Raw genomic sequence first — 20,526 nt, forward strand, 5'->3', positions numbered from 1 at the left:
TTCTTTACTTACTTTTAGGTAATTTTCTTCTATTTTCTATTTTTTTATTCTTTACATATTTTTGGCCCATGTTTTGTTAAGTTGCTCATTGTCTTCTCCCTATGTTTTAGGAATAAATCATATTAATTTTCTCATGTTTTAAAGGGTCAAAGTGTTATTATCATGCTGAGACTTGATAGATTAGCACTAGACATGAAGTGCCGCGGAGGCTGATGCCATTCGTTTTTGTCATCAGGTATTTGTTCATAAACTAAAACCAAAGTATTAGACAAATAGAAATTCTGACTGGCTGATAGGGTGGGATGACTAGTTAAGGGATCACCAAAGTTAGACCAGTTCATCCCGAGGAGACATGAATATCTGTATGAATTTCATCGCAGCTCATCCAAAAGCTGCTGAAACATTTGACTCCAAGCAAAGTCAAAAGGATACATATTCTGGGAACCAGGAATGTCTGTGAAATATTGAATAGTAATCCAATAATTGTTGAAATATTTCAGTCTGGACCAAATTGGTTTACTGACTGACTAGCATGGCTAAAAACAGAATGGACTAAAATCATACCTCTTGGGTATGTTGCCACTCGAATGGGGTGATTATTCACACTACATATTCACATGAAGCACACTACATTTACACTGAGTATTTAACAAATAATTTTCATTGCTGGGCTGGCTTCCACATGGGCTTATTATATGCCTCGAGAGTGGCAAACATGATATCGCTGAGTGCCTGGTCGCCCGCAGGGACCAAATGAGTCACTCACAAGGCACATTCTAAAAATAACTATGGTAAAGACGGCCATCAATAACATCTCCATGACCAAATTAGCCAACGTTACAACTTTAGGCTCCCATATACTAACACTAATGGTAGATGCATTCAAGCAGCCCAGAGAGCCACATGACAGGGAAAGCCAGTGACGGACTCTGCAAAGTTAGCAGTAGAACACACCAGTGACTATGCCAGATTTCAGAATAAGGTGTTAAGTGGTATATAATCCCGGGTTTGGGGGGAAAAAAGACAGGTGATCATCCCTGACAAGACCAGCCCCTTGGAAAAATTCCTCAGCTTACCGATGGCCAATCTGCGACTGCATGACAAGATGTCACGTAGCATAACTTTGGGATTTGTCATTGTGATTTTTGGTGTCACACGGGAGACAAACAGCGGGCTCATTGGGTAAAGACGTGCTTGTTTGAACCATCAAATACCCTGACCTCTGTCAGAAAGCTCTTTCTGGCAGAAATCTATTCAACACAAACCGTGATTTGTGCTTTGTTTTTAACCTTAACTACGAACTGAACTTCTCCCCACAGAACTTTCTTAGTCTTCATACTACATCACTTTTCTTCCTCCTTTGCTTCTGTCACAATCACCACAGCCACTGGAGGTTGCTTTATAACAATAAACACTTGGAGCGACATCACTTTTCTTGTGCTGCTTTCACACACCTTTCACAAGTATTTAAACCTTTGAAACCTGAAGAATTTGGTTTTGTTTCCTTTGAAAACATGGGAAAAGTGGAAATGAGCAACTTGGTAAGAGATGTACCAGAGATTGCAAGAAATTAGTAGATTTAAAAAATGATTGTTAAAAAGCTGGAGGAAAATGTGTAAGGAAAAAGCTAGGGAAATTACATATTTAAAAGTATGAGTCAGAATTTTTATACATTTTTTATGTTCTTTTTTTACTTTCTTTTTTTCACTAATTTTGCGGTAATTTTCTTTTATGTTTTACGAATTTCATGCTAATTTTTTGTTTTATTTCTCCTTTCTTTGCTTCTTGCCGCCTTCCCATGTTCTTAAAAAAATCAAGCCAATATGCCCAGCTTTCAAATGGGTTTATAGGCTGATAACGACCTCCTAAACCTCTGCTAGTATCTGTAGCAGGTCCCATGTAATGCATATCTGAGGCTGATGACCACTGATAATGCCCATTCAATCAAATGATAACATGTGAAGCAGTTAAAAAAATCGTCACGAGCTTCTCTGATGTTTTCTGATGTTGCAGGTCTTGTTGTGTTTGTTAACTGTGCCCTCTTCTCTCCATGTCTGTATGCAGAACTGTTAGCCACACTCCTGATCACTACATTGACGTCCATCCTCAGGTTAGATATAACATTAATATACTGTAGTATCGCGACTAAATGACTGTATGACTAAAAATATACATTTTTCTTTACTTCTTTCTGAACAGTGTAACACCTCATTGCCCTGCTTCTCCTTTCTGTCTGTCCAATTTCTTCTCCTCTGTCTCAGCATTCCCATTTGAGGCATCTTTTGCCAAAACGAGCCCAGGGCATTTGAACTCCACCACTGACGCAGAAAAGGAGCCAAGTATGAAGCCAGATTCTTGATCTGACTCACTGATCTCCCTTTGTATATTTGGCATGGATCTGCTGCCTGTCATGACAGACACCCAGCTCCATGGACATGCACCTACCTACCGCCCTCATTCCAGCTCCACCTGGAACCTTGCACGCTCAAGGCAAAGGAAAAGAGACCTCCGCACCCATGCAGCATCACTACTGACTGCCGTCCGTCGGCTGGTTTAGCAGAATAAGTCTGGCTGCCTGCTCATTCTTCAGGCCAGTAAGCTCTGAAATCTGTAAACACTCAAATGTCATGTGTCCTCTTTAAAAGATCAGGGGGTTTAATCTGCGCGACGAAAGAAATCGAGACCGATCAAACAGCCGGTGTTTGTTTAGCTTGTGAAACAGTCGATAGAGAGAAAGATTTGCACTAGAGAGAAATGGTTTTTTTTTTAAATGTCAACCTCACATCCCACTGTGATATTGTACATGGATTAAACTTTGCTGTACCGGGTGTGTGTGTGGCTGTCTGTCCAGCCACTTTTTTGTGTTTTATTGATCTTCTTGAGTATTCTGCAGTGGATATTTGTCGTGTTTTACGACAGCTTTGGTAAATCTGTCATGTTTTTGATGGAGGGTACTTCTGTGACTCAGTTGTTGATGGCTGTAATAGCATCAATCCTTCCTCCTTGGTGGGTGAATATACCACAGAAAATTAACCGTTATTTTTAAATTCAAAATTTAATTGCACCACAGTAAGTCTGTAGGAGAAAAAAAAAAGATATTTTAACATATCTGTAGACAATTGATGCTTTATGATTAGAGTAAAAAGTGTAATTATGGTAGTGCCCCTATCATGCATTCTCAGTCCACACTGCTGTTTAAACCTTTGTCTCCAAATGCATTTTGTCACACGCCACTTGTTGATTTGATGTCTGTGTACGGGTGTGTGTATCCAACGGTACTGTGCATGGTGTAAATCTGCTTGCCAAAAAACCTCTCCTCTGTACACTGGTGCCATGCTTGACATAGAGGTGTTGTCCTTGTGATTTGTGTTTTTATTGAAAACCAGCCAACATCTCCAGATGCAGCGCACATTGCTGATAGAGCCAAATGCCACCGTTTCCTACTTTATTCGTAACGTGTTCGTATGTAACCTAAGCACTACATTTTCAGAGTTGTTCAGAAAACGCTGACCTTTTTTTAAAAAAAACCTGATTCATCGCCGAATATGAATTACACTGTGACTCGTCTTGAAGTTGCCTTTCTAATGATTGTGTCGCGTGAGCTGCTTCGAAGGAGGGCGGTATTTAAAGGCACTGCGATGCCAGCTGGCTTGAATGTAAAACTAGGCGGATGTGTATTTATTTATACACATCTGCCTCCGATGAATGGTGATACTGTGTCGACCCCTGACAGAAAAGAGTCTGAAACAGCTCACCTTTCCTGAGCGGAGAAGCTTTTTTTCTGTCTTCAGTTAGTTATGAAGTAAAGATACGTGAAGTTATTTTATTTCAGTGATATGACTGAAGCAGAGATTTATTGTCTATGGTGAATTTAACACAGCATTTACAGTTTGTGAAAGTACAAAAGGTTTAAGACATTGGACCAAATGCAAAACAGCCTACAGTATACACTGTATTCATAAAGCTGTTTATAGCTACAAGTCACTGAGAACAAATTTTTCATTTGACTCTACAGATAAAATGCTTAAAAAATATAAACACAGTTTTAGATCTACACGTGTGTGTGCAGCAGCCTTTTGAATTTCTTTATGAGAAGATATGATTTGACGTGATTTTCCTCTGGACTTTGGAAATGCTTGAGTAGATGAAGTACGCCCTCTTGTGGCTCTGTGTTATTATCGCACATCACTATGTGGTACCATTCATCTAACTGTGCTTGCACTGTACGCCAACAGCCGATCCAAACCACAACAAGATTGGGAGTGAATCCTCTATGTGCTCGATTCAAATGATTGTATTTCTGTTCTTGTCAACAGTCTGCTTAAGCCCTTGTTCGAAAGATATGTTTGTAAATATTGCTTTACATCTTTTTTTTTTGTAAATAAAGCCTAAAAAATATGTTTAATAAAGATGATGCATAATAGATTGACGCCTGCTGTAGATTACTGGAGAAAAAGTGGCACTTAAGAAATAAGAAAATGTAGCGTTTCAAGTGTAAGGCTTTGAAAAGAAAATACCTCCTCCAACCTAAAGTTAAGTCAAGGTGCTATTGTTTTTGTATACAGTCTAGTATTGTTAAACCCCTTTATGTGCGTCTCTAATCCTCTCCACCCACTGTTCAGTTTTCATTCACATTTCCAGATTCCACCACTTGAAGTCGAACGGCTCCCTGCGGACATTTGAACCGCAGTGCACCTCCCCCAGCAGCTTGTGGTAGGAGGCGAAGTCGTCGATGAAGGTGCAGCTGAGGCCCAGGCCCTCCATCAGGGAGCACATCTCAGCCTCCAGGGCACAGCGTCCATTCACTTTGGGGCCAAAAGGCTTTGGGATGCCGAGGTTTTTCCCCAAGACAATCATGTTCACCTGGAAACAGATGTGACATATTGTGAGACTCATGGTAGTGCTGTCAGCTCCCAGATTTACTTACTCTGTGCTTTAAAGGTCCGATGTGTAAGATTTAGGAGAATATATTTGCAGAAATGGAATATAAGTGTGTTACTTTTAGTGCATCACTTGAAAAAAAGAACTGTTGTGCTTTTGTTACATTAGAATGAACTAATGTGAACTAATAGAAGATTGCCATGTTGTACCGCCATGTTTCTACAGCAGCCATGAACGGGCAAACCAAACACTGGCTCTGTTTAGGGCCATTCACCTCTTCATATTTTCACGCCAGCCATTAGGGCTGTGCAATAACGAAATATTTTGTCTGATGATAAAATAACGTATATCGTTTTATGTCATGCAATTTCATTTTTTTCGTTGATGTCTTCTGATAACGCTTTACCAGGCCTGTTTGTTTTGGATAGGAAGAGACCTTTGCTGATAGTTCTGCTCCTGTTTAAATCCTCCAAAATAATAATAACACTGAAGGAATTCTAATCAGAAGAAGTTCCAGCTGGTTGCAATCTGCAGTCCTCACCACTAGATGTCTCTAAATCACCCTACATCTTACACACTGTTCCTTTAATGCCTCTTAAATTGGAAATATGTCTGAACACACCATGTCAGGGTAGTAAGCCACTGCTCTGAGCTCTTCACTGTACTCATCTTCCAACACTAGCTTGAAGAGGATTGGCAGATCGATGATGTCCTCGTCATCAAGGCCCAGCTCTCTCTTCAGCACATCTCTGTTCCAGTCGATGCAGCTCTGGGAAAAGGTCATCGGTAAAACACATACATTTTGCATACTTTACAGCACACAAGCTTTATAATTATTTTTTTTTTTTGCCTTTCACATTCTGTAACCTTGGTTTCACATTAGCAAAACAAATCTCCAAACCAATGTTAGAAAGTAATAATCAAAAAAGTACACTATGTGGCCAAACGTATGTGGGCACTCCAATTGGTAGCTTCAGCTGCCCCTGCAACACCCACTGCAGATTACAAAGCATCCACAGCAGGAAGCAAGATTTACTGTTTTCACTGATTGAATTAGACTTTTCTTGCCTTCAGTCAAACATTAAAATCCCACTCACCTGTACGTAGTTATTTTCAGCTTGGAGACCTTCATCATTAAGAATCTCATCCACTGTTATTGGTTCTTCTTCTCGCAGACCTTTTTTAAAAGTATTTCAGTATTGTTAAAAAAAATTTCAACCTCGAAAGGATAATTTGCATATCAATTACTAACCCTGTGATGGGCTGAATTCATGAGAAAATCATTTGTTCTTCTGGCATGCCTTCACGTTGAACGAAGAATCCAAAACCTGAAATTTCTTGATGAACTGAAGTCATTGCCCACCATGTTTTACAACAGCAAACCTATATCAAAACATTTGTTCATTAACTCTCATGCAGCTTGTGCAGTGTAATCCAAGTGTCATTTATCCAGACAAACAGACCTTTCTGACAGGGAGCTGAACAGAAAGTGAAACTTATCAATGCTCTCTTCAAAGTCAGACTCCGTTGACAAAAGCTGTAATTTTACCTCTCTGAACACAGGATCTGCTCAGCTACCGCTGCCTCGCTCAGTTAGTTTGTTTGTGTTATTGTGTGACTGGTGTTTTTAAGAATTAGTTCGTATTCATCAAAGTCACATAAAAATACAAACAAATCAATCAAGGCAGTAGACTGGAGGCTCCTGTGATCAGCAGGGTAAAATTGCTGGGTTTTTTTTTTTTAATCTTGCATTAGTTTTACTTTTAGTTTAGTCCCATTTGCTTATGACTGTATGAATGAGACTTAATGAGATTATACTGCATGAGTTATGTGAGAGTTTGTAAATGGATGCTTTGATATTGTTTTGCGGTTGTTAAACGTTGACCTCAATTCACCAAGAAGCTCTGGTTTTGGATTCTTCATTCACCAGAGAGTTGCAAGCAAAACAAAGTTTTCTTCATAATTTCAGTGTAGCACAGGGTTTAAAATTGAGTTTGTTCATCACCAAAATGTACACTGAACAGTAGATTTTTAGTTAGATTTTTTTAAAGATTTTTTAAGACGGCCTACCCTCAAACAGTTTGGCTTGTCCGTGTCCGTCGTTCTTTAAGCCTCTGAATAGTTTGTATCCTGCGTCTGGGCTGGCCAGCAGCAGCCGGAATCCCTGTGCATAGAAACAAGAGACAAAAACAACACTGCCCGTCTCATTGTTCTGATACAATCCCAGATCATACATAACAGCATATCAGAATCAGCCGATAACAGCCAGCAGCTATCTGCCTTTCAATGCTTTGATACTTTAGTTTAGCAGTTAAACTGGTTTCTGTTTGAAAAGGAGCATTTACCTTTCTGTCAGGTGCAGGAACGAAAGTCATGAATTCATCTACGTGGCCAACGAGGAGCCAGTCGGAGAACAAGGCGACAGGCTCCTGAACCTTCTGAGCCCACAGGAAGTCTTGAACTACTTTTGTCATGTTACGCCCTTTAGTTGCCCTTAAAGACAGAGAGATGCAAGTATATTTAAAACTCTTAAGCAACATGTTTTCCGTCTGTTTTCTGTGCTACAAAGTCTAATCACAAAGGACTAATCTCTGGATCTGTTACAAACTCACGTAGGGAAGGCCACACCAATGATGATTCTGCCCAGGGGGTAGTTTTTGCCGTTCACAGTGACAGGAGGACTGACCTCCAGATTACCAAACGAGTCCAGACTGCTGACGTCTATTTTTTGAGCCACCCTCGTCACATAGCCAAAGTCGGGTCCCTGAGGACATGAAGGTGGTTAAAGACCCCCCCCACAAACATTTCAAAACATATAAAAATACTCTGCTTTCTGTACTAATGTCTGTCTGATGTTTTTCCACAAGAAAATTCAATTATCATAGTTATATAATGCTTAAAATGACATCCATTCTATCTCTCTAATTGAAAATCCAATTTCTGTGAATATGCAAATATTTTTCATTTTAAAAGTTTAACTGCTGGACTCAAACAACTCTCCTACTAGTACTTTTTTTCAGTGTATGTGCACTGGAGGGTTTAAGTCTCCACTTCACCCTTGTGTAAGCTGTTGTCTGCATGTATGTACACGCCTTAATCATTTTCTACCTTTCGGCAAAAGAATGTGAAAACTGCCTTCTACTGTCAAACTCTAGATAATTATCTTTCAAGACACATTCAGGACACAGGTTTGAATGGGCAGGAATTCACTTATCATTTGTGTATTACTCATCCCCTGGTATACTGAACTTGTGAATTAAGCTTTGCTTTTCACACATGCCTCCACGGTGAACGAAGAACCCAAAAACTGAAAAATTCTTGATGAATTGAAGTTAAAGGGGCTACGTTTGAAAAATGCATATCAAAACTACATCAAAACAATTGCTGACAAACTCTCACACAAGTCGTACAATATAATCCAAGTCTCAATTAAACCATCATATGCTCAGTACTTCCCAAAACACATGCATTTTCACTGACATGTTACTTTTTAAATCACTTGTGCATAAACAGTCTTATGCATAGAGTCTTAGATGCAAATCAAACTGCCTTTTGTGTTCTGTTTTCTTCCTCGCAGCTCTGTTTTTCTCTCTTTCCCCTGTTTTCTCTCCAGGTGCTAACAGCCTGATTAGTTTCCACTCTGTGCAGTTCAGTCAGTCTGCTGATTAGTTACCACAGATACCAGCCTGCCAACCATTATTCAATAAAAGAAGCACGTCTGAAAGGTTCCTTCTCTTTGATCCTTTACTCTTTAGACTAACTGAGCTGCTGCTGTACTGTTTAAAACACTTGTTACGTATATTAAAGATATGTGGCAGAAGGCTGAGGACACTAGGTGAGTACCTGGTACACTTATTACTCACGTAGTTATTTTGTATCTAGAAACACTTGGTTTATTGGATGGTGTTATCTTTGTATATGTTTGTATGAAGCTCTTTTTTTTTCACGTAAAAAAGTTAGGTTTTTTGTTTTGTGTTTTACATAGTGCTTAGTTAGACCTGTGTGTTTTTTTAATGCCCAGTATGTTTAAATGCAGTTACAGCTTGATTAGGTCATTTAACTGGACTACTGTCCTTGTCCCAGTATACAAGCACTGGGGGAGAATTGATCAGACTTATCAACGGAAGTGTGTCCGACTCCATCACAGTGTGTGGATATATGCCCCCTTTCAGCTAGTTGCTGTTGGACCTCCTGGTTGACCTATTATGTCACATGACAAACAAGTTAGCAAGTAGCAATTGGGTTACATGTTGAACAGTAAAAATATGGATAACTTTTCGGCACTGTTCATTTCGTACATAGTCTTCGCTTTATTTGGTACTTTCGTCTTGTTTTGTTTTCTTTCCTCCATCTTTTGTTTTTCCCAGCTTTCTTCAACAAATGTATACTGTTCGATATCCATGTCAAAGTCTATGGAGCATGTGCAGAACACCTAGGCCAATTCAGGTCCAGCTGAGGCGTATAAATGACAGAGTAAATCGACCCCCAACCTAAACTATCTAGCTCTGTTAGGCCGAATTTGAGAAATTCAATTTGGTACAATTTCAGTCCAGCATGTTTACATGTATTTTAAAAGTCCAGTTTTAGTCAGACTAACACTACAATTCGGCTTTTGTCATGAAAACGTACTGATTGATTTCTTGAGTTTGACACAACCACTTTGTCCAATCTCATCTTCCCCCACATTTGGGAAATGTTGTGTTGAGTTTGCTAAGTTGGTTAAAAACTGCTCTCATTTTTACACTTCTGCTCCTTCAGATTATATGATTGTCATGTTATTGTCTCTTTTTGTTTCCCAGTTTTTAAAGGGGATGTAACAATGGACTAGCTGTGTGCCTGGGCAGAGAGATCAAACGTATTTGCAAATGTATGCTATTCACTACTACTTGTGAAAGTGTCCAAGTAGTAGTGTGTAAATAGAGGTTTTGCCAAGTTCTGCTTTTGTTACAAGTAGACCTCTTTACTCCAATTCATCAATATGTTCTTGCTGTTTTTGGATTTTTTTGTTCACCGTTTGTTCACCTTGTAGGAAAGAAAAAACTTCACAAATTCAAGGTAACACACAGTGAGTAACTGATATACAATTGGTCATTTGTGGGTGAAGTATTTCTTTTAAGATAAGACAAAATCATGCCACAACCAGAGCTTTTCCAGTTCTGAAAGTAACTTGTATCTCCTAACTCTTGATTTCAAGCGAAGTGTTAGTCTCACCAGGAGCTCACTGTACGGAAAATCCTGGAGTTTTCCATCTCGAGGGGAATCCAGAACAACAGGGAAGCGGTGATGAGGTGAGTCGATGTAACCAAACTCCAGCTCATCCTGAAAAAGAGTATGAGTTATATTTCTGCTGTCCTTCGATGACAGTTCTTCCTTTTCGGTCTTTTCAGTGTGAATGTTTCATGTGACTTTTGGGGGTTTCAGTGAATGACTCCTTTTGCTTCTCATGAAGTGTTGATGTGAAATCCATTGACATTGCCACGATTATTACGGTATTTCCAACCTGATTTTTTTTCTGAGAAGCATATTTTGCCAGTTGTACTTTTCCAAATAAGTTTTATTCTTATTTTATTTTTTTGTGACGTGTTCAGTTTTCATACCTGCATCCAGCGATCTCCTCTGTTCACGTACTCATGAAGAATCTTGAGTTTATACCCGCTCTTTGCAACAAGGTCCCTCATTCCTTTCAGGAACTGGTAGTTATCATCAGTGCTGACAATGTGACAACAGAGGTTTTCATTAAAGTAATAGTTTTTTTCCTGTCATTACAAAATGTATCAGTTTTTTGTATCTTCAAGCTCTTACATTGATCAACATCATTATCCATATTCTTTTGGGTAAAACAGAACATGAAATATGAGAAATAAATCAACAATGACATGTTAAACCTCAAGAGAAAATGTGAATCTTAAGTCATTTACATGCCTAATTTCAGCACAGTTGCCAGAAGAATATGTTGGCATAGTACATTTCTGCAAACCGTGGTTACGTTCATTTGTACGTTTTATAGGTATCTTATCAAAGTTATCAAAGTGACCCCATTCAGATTACATGTACATGATCTGACTTTGTAATCTAGAGGTGAAACAGACAGCAGATGGTGTGAAACTTTAAAAAAGATGGTCACAAAGCTACAGACCATTGTTTGAGACCAACAAACAACACAACCATTTGTTGTTGTTTTTGTTTTGTTTTGTTTTTAGCCAACATCCTAGCGTTTCCAGTGGGGATTGTGGCACCAAAACTAGATATTTTAAGCCAAAAATATAATCTTTTCTCAACTATAACAAAGTGTTTTTGTGCCTAAACAAAACCCCATGTTAACCAAACTATATTCCCTTCATAAAAATGCACAAATGTTACATCTCCATGGTTCGCAGAAACGTACAATGCCATTTTTTATTCTGCGTTGATCATTTTCTCTGTAGTATGAGTCACAATTAAGAGCAATGTGTGACACTGCAGACTGCTGCTGACACATATATGGTCACCATCATTTTTATTATTCATCAGTCTTCTCTCACCTGCAGACAAACACCTCCACAGGCTTCAGGGTGTTGGGTGTCATGATCCAGGGGGCCACTCTGAACACTGCTGTGTCTGTGAAGATAGGCGTCTCAGGGATACCCTGCAGAACATGAGAGAGAACCTTTGTTTCCTTCAGTATTTTCACTTGAATTCACAAAATGTGCTAAGTTCAGTTATTTTTGTTACGTGTGAAAGTTCATTCTTTTTCTTGAAAGTAGTGTCTTATCTAACAGTTCATTTACTTGCTTTTTAAGAGCTATTGTTTTTTTTTTAACAGTTGCATTACAAGCAGTTGTACTGTGTAATAAAAGATTAAATGATGTAACGAACCTATGGGAGGAGAATAAAGATGTGTTACACTGTGTATGCCATGTTGCAGGTCTTACCGTACATATGGGCTCTAACAGACTGAGGTTGATGCTGATGAGCCCGTCGAAGTCTTTGTCGGGAAACCTCAGGCCCTCCACATAGAAATTCATCTCTGCCTCCCCTCCAAGGTAAGGAACTTCCTGGGACAGGACCTCACTGCTCAGCACCAGTGGATAGTCCCTCACAAAGTAGTCATAGATTCTGTGAGCTACAGTCAGAAAAACATAAAGGCTCAAATACTAAGGCACCTGATTGGGGGAGGAAAAAGAAGAGAACAGTGCCTTGAAAAAGGTATTCATTGCTGGAAATTTGGTCTTTTCATAATACTAACTATTCATGCAGTAGGAAGAGACGAATACCTTTAAAATTGATGCTATATGACCTGGGTTAACAGAGAAAACAGCTGTGGCATTTGCTTTTACTCAAAAGGTAGAAAACCTACTACCAGAATGCAGCTGCAGCTGAGCTGCACCAGAAACAATATGGCAGCTGTCTGGTAACAAACTCGAATTACAGTTAAACAATAACTTTAAAAAAATCTGTCTGATGACACGTTTGGCATCAGCAGGGAGATTGGAGGGCTGACAAGATGGAGGCAAGTTTATCACAGTTTATTTGAACATACTACCCACATTGTTACAGTACAAAGCTGGTTGAAATCTGCAACATATTAGCTGAATTACATGCACATTACATGATCTGTTATGCAGCTTTCTCACCACCCATCTTTACTCACGCAGGGCGTTATTCCTGAGGCCGGAAGTTGTGGACCTGAAGACTCTGACACTCTCCGCGTCCCCCTGAGAGATGTGCATGGTGAGCTTGTAGCCCTTTGGGAGCTTGGCAGGGCCTCTGGTCCGCAACACCATGAGAGACATGTCCTTCAGATCTGAGCATCCACCAAGAGTCATGTTAATGTTCAGGTGTTTCATTTATTACTGAATATTTAACTATAAATACATTTAAAATGCACATGCAAGAAATACATGATATGCTTTTAACTCCAAAGCTAATTACTGCCTCCATTGTGTGGTGATGTATTTGGTAACTACTGGGGAAAACACGCACACATGATAAATAACACCTGTTTTTGCTATCAAATTTCAGCTCCACTGGTTTGTCTGCTGCAATGTCACATGAGAGGCCTACTCTATAAACCGCCCTCTACACTCTCACAGAGACCTCTTGTAGTTTTATCAAACTGATTTACCCTATCAAAGCCGTGATCTGCTGACTTTGCCAAGGCAAATATGAGTGGCATTTAATTGCTGACAACAGTCGTAAAAAAGTTAATGGTGCAGAGGGAAGAAAGAGAGCATTCAGTGGCGAATGAGAAGCACTGCTTTCTTTACCGGACACTTTGGTGATGCGTTTCTGCTCGCTGTCTGGTTGCTTCCAGTAGGTCCGCTCTGAGTCGCAGTTGACCAAAAGAATGGCTCCGTGCCCATTAGGACCCCATTTCCAGGATCCCTGACAAGTTTTCAACAAACCAGACATGATTTAATTTGATTGCAGTTTGGTGGAAAATTGAAAGGTTCAAAAAGTTCACAGAAACACCTTAGACTCTGTCTTTTTTTTAACTCCAAAAACCAACAGATGACGTCTCAGTGGCTATGTCCATTATTTATACAGTTTACACTTAAAACAATACATTCATAAGAGGATTTTGATGGAGAAAAAAAGTGGAGAAAAAAAAAGAAACACAGTAGGCGGGAACACTTAAAAATAATTAATGTGCCACGCTGAGTTTGTTCCATAAATAGATTTCAGTTTGTTACACTTGGCTTGATACTGTTTACCAAAAAGTAAACAAAAGAGAAAATATCTCCTTCTTTAGGTGTCTGACTTTGCACAGCCATCTGACAGATTCGAGCTCACCTTATTAGTGCTGTTTTTCTCCACAACCCCGTCTCTGTCGGCATCCACATCCAGAGAGATCTCTGTGTGACAGACAGTTTGTTTATCTCAGAGTGTCTTTGCATGGCCCAAATATTCCAGACAGTGATTCATATTTCTATACAGCTGATGTTGTACAGTGAGATAGTTTTTATACATTTATCACAAATTCTGTGTATGTGAATCCACTGCATATCCAAATATAGGTGGTTTCAGTTTGACTTTGACATATTTAAACACTTCACTCAGGCTTTGCTGGTGTTAAATTGACAAAGTAACAGCTCAGAGTTAAAATGTCAAACATAGTAGGTTGTTATAAATCTTTTTTGGAGGTGTTATTCTGCTTTAACTTACCAATAGCTGTCAGGTGCAGAACAGCTTTCCCCAGCACCTCTTTATTCTCCCCATAGTATCGAACAGACAGCTTATAAAACACAACCATACAAGTCAGTTAGTTGTACAAAATCAAAATAAACAATTGTGATATCTTGATGAAACAGGAATGAAAATTACAAGTTGTGCTGTTCATCTTAAAAGCTTTTAAGCTCTGTTCAAAGTGGCAATTTCTCCCAGATTATTTGAAAAGTGATGAATCATTAATTCAAAGGAAACAGATGCCTCAAAGAGGGTGAGTTTGATATATTTACTCTCAGCAAAAAAAATCCTCAAATGACAATTCAGTTTAGTAGTCACATATTTCTTAGTAGTATTAGCACACTCTTTCAGGGAAATGATTTAACACTCACAGCAAAAAAAAAGAGAAGTTTTTGCGTTAACTTGAGTCATGTTTCTCTGCATTTTCTCATTACTAAACAGCTCACTTCCAGAAGCCTTAAATATCCCATACCTATATGTTTTACTGCTTTGTGACATCAGTTTCAGGCACTTCTGTCCTACTTTACCTTGTTATCATTTTCAAGTTGGCTGGCAGAGCTCATGCTGATGAGCAGCACAGAGTTTCCATTGAGAGGGATGGGGGAGAGGTGGTCCGTCTCCTGAGGTGTGGGGCTGATGCTGTACTGGACATTGACGGTGCACTTCACGGAGAAGAACTTGGAGCGGGGAGGGGCGCTCCTGATGACAAGAGAAGCAGCAGGTTTTGATGCACGTTAGGGCCGTGTTTACACCAAACACACACACTGTATTTAACATACACTGCGTGTGTTAGAGCAGATAAGTTCGTAAGAGCATTGACGTGTGTATGCAAGCCACAAGCTCAAATTTCGTAACAGGTGGTGAACCAAAGTAGCAGCTGTAGTCATGATAAAGTTGGTTAGTCTTTATCCGTTATCTCTTCGGAGACAACAAAGCAAGCAACATGATTTAAACATATACTGTTTTTTTAGAATTACCAATTACGATGATGCAGTCAGGATGAAAAATGACATAAGTATGCAAATAGAAACTGCAGAGGGTGTTAAAAGTGAAGAATAAAGAACAAGAAAAGCATGTTTGCAAATGCCTCAGTTGCAGGGCCTGTTTGAGCTTATACACGCCTCCAGGGGAAAAAACAAGGGGCAAATACGTCCCCTTTTTTATTAAAGGATCTGTCTCAGGGGAGGACATGTCTACAGTCTGCCTAAAGACTAATAAAACCTGATATTCCCACACCATACTACCACCAGATCTCAGGTTTTCCATATGTCAGCTACTTTGTGGTAATGTCATCACCACATATGTGTTCAGATATAGGCATCATACAGTCATATTATCAACAGGACCTATAGGGGCTTAAAGATAGGTTCATGACACAGACATACAGGTAGACATGCATGTATTGAGATTCAAACAACTTCACTGGTCCCAAAAAGGACATATCATAGGCAAATCACACAGTCCTAATACCTAAAAAAACAGATATCAGCAAATGTATGCAGAATCTGTAAAGACAGGACAACATTTTGTAAAGTGTTGTGGTTTCTGTTTGTAGTTTGTTTGTAGTCTGAGTGGTATTGACCGATCACGTCTAAACAATCTGTGTTGAGAAGTAGAAAATATTGGCTGAAATGCAGTCCTGAAAGCAATTTTTCGAGTCCTAGGATAGCAAAGGAATGCCTCACCCTACTGTCCATATGAATGGATAGGTTGGATTGGTTTGGTTAGGCAAGGGGAGTGGGACTGGTAAGGGTAAAAAAATCAGGATAAGTCAACCAGAGGCAGAGTAAGGCAGAGTGAGACCAGCCATTCCTTTGATATCCTAGGATTCACAAATTTGCACCCTGGAACCCGCTGGCTACTGTATGATAATGTGCTAGCTCTATATCCACTTTTATTAAATGTATCTGCATTTATATGCGGATATCTTTTTAAATAGATTAGCCGGAATTGAGTAGGTATAGCTGCATCTGGAGCAGCGACATGACTTGTCAAAAAAAGGGGAAAAAAAGACTCGCCAACCATATCTATAAAATCAGCTCTGTTTGCTCTTTTAGTCAAAGCCCAAAAGAAATTGTTAAGTTAGCATTGAGCTAGCTATGAGGTGTTAGGTTAAAACGGAAGCGGTTTGGGTTAGGATTAGTGTTACGTCTCATTACTTTTACGGTGAACCGCGCTTTCATTTCTAATGAACAAAGTAAATGAACAAAGTGAATTGCAACGTTTTGCCTCATATTTATTCACAACAATGCAGCAGGGCCATTGTGCAAAATACAAAAACTCAAAAACTCACAGGTGAGGAAGTTATATGTGTAGGATGTGCTCTCTTTATATCTATATAATTATTGCTCCTGTCTGTCTGTTTGCACTATTCATCCAGGGGACAAAAAAAAAATGGAAATCACAATTTTCATTCTCGAGGCCTCAGTAGTTCGAGCTTGTCAAACTAAGAGAGTATTTACCAAAATAACAGTATTTTTTCATATGAAATCCTCTTTTTATGTAGCCTAACTATATCAATCTCAGCAAGAAAACACAGGCAACAGTGTTACAAAAGGGAATTTTGTACTAAAAACACCTTATCTTTGGAAAGCATCTTGGTTTTATAGCTTGGAACCGCTGAAACCTCTGATAAAGTTCAGCAGAATTTTGAATGCAGTTTTGCACAGAGCTAGGATTGTGTATTTTGTCCCCCATTACTTACATTCCCATCACATTAGGACTGCATCTCTTCACAGCCCCTATGAGCAGGAGGAATTTTTTGATATTACAAAAACCCCTTAGATCGAGCTCCTAAAAGTCCAGTTGTTGTGCCAGTTTCTGCCCCGTCTGTAATCTCACCCCACTGTGTTGTGTAGGCTGGCAGAACAAACCTTTCTTTGGGACAACAAAGTCTCAATAGAAGACAACAATAGAGGACTGTTTATTCTCTCCATTGTACCAAACAGAAGAGATCTGCTATCACCAGCACACAAATGACACCCTCCCCACAGCCCTGTTGATGTGGGTTAACAGTGGAATTCATATACACTAAGGTACCAGTTTACAGCTGCTACCGTCAATCCTGCAATAACTCATCTTCACTATGGTCATAATGTTCAGTTTTTGTTTAATCTGTTTTCATGAAGTGTTAATTCGACTTCATGACGTGCTGTTGAACTGCATTACATTATACAGAGTGGTGTTTCTAATATTTAATCCATTGATATAAATAGGGCAAGGAAATTCTGTAACTGTGCCAAAATGAGCATACAGTTTCATCAACACCTCCCATAAAATGCCCCCCCCATACACACACACACAATTAATACAAACAGGGAACACAACAACTGCAGGAAATTGACGTAAAACAAGTGATTTGGATGCATTTTAAGCAGATCATTTCTCTTGAATATTGCATCCATTTTATGGATATTTTCAGGAACTTAAAATGCAGTCATTTATCTGTGTTATGATTTTTTTATCTGTTTTCAACAACTATGCAAGCGAAACCATACCTGTGATATTTTTTAAGTTTATATCTTAAATAATAATTTAAACTTTAAAAATACCAAGTTCATTTAGTTTTTCTTGTAATGATGGGTGTTATACCTACTGTATAGGTTTCTTGAAAAGTTTTCTTACACCCCATAAATTTAAAAAGGCCTTGTGACCTTTGTGAACCTTTGGCAACCCTTAATGGGGGTCAGCACCCCCAGGTTTGGAACTAGTGCTCTAGACCATAGGTGTAGACATGCCCCCCTCATGTTCACAACATGTGAATTTGCCCATGGAAGTAGCAGAGGATTTTTATCTCAAAGAAATCAAGGACATTTCCAAACTGATTCAGAAAAAAAAGACGCCTAAAAATTGTCCAGTATGCATTGACTTAAGTGTGATGCTCAAAATCGGAAACAAAAGTTTCACCCCTGCACTAACCTTAAGCTCTGAAAGTCTTAGTCAGTAATAAAATACTTAACAGCAATTTTTCAAAAGCTGAATGTGAATACTTTCATAACAAAGTCAAATATATTCAGTACAGAAAAGCATGTGACATAGTCTATGAAAACTCCCCCCAAACATTTGGTGGCAACGCATAGTCTATAGTCCATTTGCATGTTTGTGTGTGTGTGTGTGTGTGTGTGTGAGAGAGAGACAGAGAGAGAGATGTAAAAGACGAGTTTGAACATGAGCCTACCTGTTGAGGTTCACATTAAGCTCCGAGCCGACCACGCATATAACGCTTGTAATGTGGCCATAATCTACTCTGAGAGTCCGGGGATGATTCATGCCTGCAGTTTTTTCCCCGCAGTGCGCGAGCCGCTCAGACTGTTATTAACACTAATAAACACCCGACGATTATTCCGTTATCTGGAAGCCAGGACGCAGACTGGTCTCGACTTGCACACTGAGCTGAGAGCACAAGCGATAATAAGCAGGTACCGGAGTTTAAGCCTCTGTGCTCGCTGATTGGTCAGCCAAATGCCAGCCCCCATCAGCTCCGTCCTCTACCTCTCTGTCTCCTCCTGTCTCTTGTCCTGTCTCATGTCCTGTCCGCTCCTGTGTTTATTCATTCCCTTTGGGCTGTTTGTTTAGAGGGAAGACTCGCAAATACGGTTGATCCTATTACAAACAGATCATTGCACTTCAGGAACAATAGTGTTTTAGAAGTTGTTCACACAACTGGACTGTTATTAAATTACAGAACAAGTCTAGAAGAGTTTTGTTGTTATAAATTAAGTTATAAACGCACGCACGCGCAGCAGTGACGCGATGTACTATTGTTGTTTTATTTTATTTTTTTCCTTTATGGGGGTACTCAGCGGTGGAAAAAGTATTAAGATCAGATCCTTTACTCAAATAAAAGACCCAAAACAACAATGTGAAAATACTCCATTACAATTGAATGCCCCGCATGTTAGGGACTGTTCTTTATTTATCAGGTGATGATGATGGGTGGCTTCAAGAAAAAGATTTTAATTAAATATCTTGACCCTCTCCGAGGCTACATGAGTGACAGGGGAAATGCATGGCCCTCTCTCCACCATAAATATTACTTAACCAAGTGTTTTTTTTTAATAGACAAAATAATGCATGAGAATAGGATAAACAGCAATGAGAATTTCTGTTTTTACAGTTTCTGGCTATTATAAATGGTGTGATTTTGCCAATTTTCAAATCCGCCAGCAGGTTTGGGGTTTCAGATAAATAAATACAAAATGCTGCCATTTAAAGTTGTCAACCTTCACCTAAGCCAGAAAGACATAAGTTTCATTCCTTATGCTTAATAAATTATTTGACATGCTTTTCCTGTTTTCACCAGCCCTTCCGTCATAAATAATGAACACTCCCTTAGGTTGGTTCAATCTTTCACAATATAATGTACTTATTAAGCCATGTTAGTTATATAGTACTTTATATAAAAATCTTCATCTGGAATGTAGTGGGGTACAAGTATAAAGCAGCAATACTCAAGTAAGTGGGACAAATAATAAAACATTTAAGTAAAAGTATCCCACATTACCTGACTTCAACCCACTTATGTCACCAGACCTGACAAGTAAATTTTAGCAAATAGCCACATCTGACACTGATAAGGACTCCTGGTCATCATCATTAATAACATGCATTGTGTGTACTTTGCTGTGTTATCCTATAGATGATTGCGTGTCAGTTTACCGGTTCAGGTCTATCTTCATAGAAGTGCCGATAACATGGACAGCGCTCCAAGAATAATGGACATCCAGGCGACACGTTCGACACAATTCTGAAGCTGATTTCATCTCTTTGGGTATCAAAGAAGCAGTTGGCTTTGTGCAGGAAGTTCCTGAAGGTTGTTGGTTGTTTGTGGTCCGCCTCAGACTGGTGAAGGATTTCTGGAATAGCTTGTCTTTGCAGGAAGGTATCTCCTGTCTGTAATTTGAGACAGAAAGGATAATATCTGTTGAAGCATGTTCAGGTCTTTTGGCAGTGAAATGGAAAGAAAAAGCACCTATTGCCTAAAGTCATGGGTTACATTCTGCTGTTTAAAGGGTGGGGCTGCAGATGGCATGAAAAGGGGAAGCTTCTATTCTGCAGGGAATGTTCAATCTCAAAGGTGTGTGAAGAGGAAAATTGTGCAGAGATGCATTTGCTCACCCACGGCCAGGTGATAAGATTTTTGCAAAGAAACAGACATGTTTAAGCACATAAATCATATTGCAGTGATATGTAAATTAGAAATACATAAGAGCAAACTTTCCACATATTGTACAGAGGCATTTCTGGGTCCCTGTTTGACCCCCAAAGAAACATTACACAATCTGTTAACAGTTTAAATATTATCAAATAAGTAATACCAGCACAAACAAGATGTTTCAAACATAAACAAATGGTATTATATAACATATCAGATAAAAATAAAAGCAATAATATACAATCCCAAGGTAGAAATATGAAAACTAACATACTTCTTCATATCTTTCTGGAGCTGCATTCTCTCTTTTGTCTTTATTTTTATAA

The 20,526-nt window shown here is 39.1% G+C and overlaps 2 protein-coding genes across 8 annotated transcripts in view; one reads left to right on the forward strand and one right to left on the reverse strand.

The window, feature by feature from the left end:
- rap1gapb (RAP1 GTPase activating protein b) overlaps window positions 1-4,374 on the forward strand; it is a 143,406-nt gene extending 139,032 nt beyond the window's left edge. For all 6 annotated transcript variants that reach the window (XM_042509013.1, XM_042508971.1, XM_042508998.1 and 3 more), the window contains 2 exons: window positions 2,065-2,110; window positions 2,262-4,374. In XM_042509013.1, the coding sequence (XP_042364947.1) occupies window positions 2,065-2,073 (9 nt within the window). In that variant the 3' untranslated portion in view covers window positions 2,074-2,110; window positions 2,262-4,374. The remainder of the gene's footprint in view (window positions 1-2,064; window positions 2,111-2,261) is intronic.
- On the reverse strand, window positions 4,141-19,956 carry padi2 (peptidyl arginine deiminase, type II). 2 transcript variants are annotated; one of them, XM_042509023.1, is made up of 16 exons: window positions 19,705-19,956; window positions 14,574-14,745; window positions 14,026-14,095; window positions 13,654-13,715; window positions 13,128-13,245; window positions 12,512-12,664; window positions 11,793-11,983; window positions 11,403-11,506; window positions 10,479-10,590; window positions 10,093-10,200; window positions 7,494-7,645; window positions 7,227-7,374; window positions 6,952-7,045; window positions 5,979-6,058; window positions 5,504-5,650; window positions 4,141-4,863 (listed from the first exon to the last, which is right to left on the reverse strand). In XM_042509023.1, exons 1-16 carry the CDS (start codon window positions 19,806-19,808, stop codon window positions 4,630-4,632), a joined length of 2,049 nt encoding a protein of 682 aa, XP_042364957.1. In that variant the 5' UTR covers window positions 19,809-19,956; the 3' UTR covers window positions 4,141-4,629. The 2 variants fall into 2 exon arrangements, with proteins under 2 accessions (XP_042364957.1, XP_042364965.1); XM_042509031.1 differs by lacking the exon at window positions 19,705-19,956 and adding an exon at window positions 18,224-18,423.
- Window positions 19,957-20,526: the final 570 nt, after the last annotated feature.

Source organism: Plectropomus leopardus, chromosome 2 (genome assembly GCF_008729295.1).
Source record: "Plectropomus leopardus isolate mb chromosome 2, YSFRI_Pleo_2.0, whole genome shotgun sequence".
Taxonomy (NCBI): Eukaryota; Metazoa; Chordata; class Actinopteri; order Perciformes; family Serranidae; genus Plectropomus; species Plectropomus leopardus.

What these genes read in the sequence shown, in the direction of transcription:
- padi2 (XM_042509023.1), bottom strand. Translation starts at nt 19,808, where the DNA reads ATGAAATCAGCTTCAGAATTGTGTCGAACGTGTCGCCTGGATGTCCAT. An exon ending in ACGCATCACCAAAGTGTCCG is followed by an intron (nt 12,665 to 13,127) that starts GTAAAGAAAGCA and finishes GTGGATGCTCAG; the next exon opens with ATCTGAAGGACATGTCTCTC. An exon ending in ATTGGTGTGGCCTTCCCTAC is followed by an intron (nt 7,375 to 7,493) that starts GTGAGTTTGTAA and finishes TCTGTCTTTAAG; the next exon opens with GGCAACTAAAGGGCGTAACA.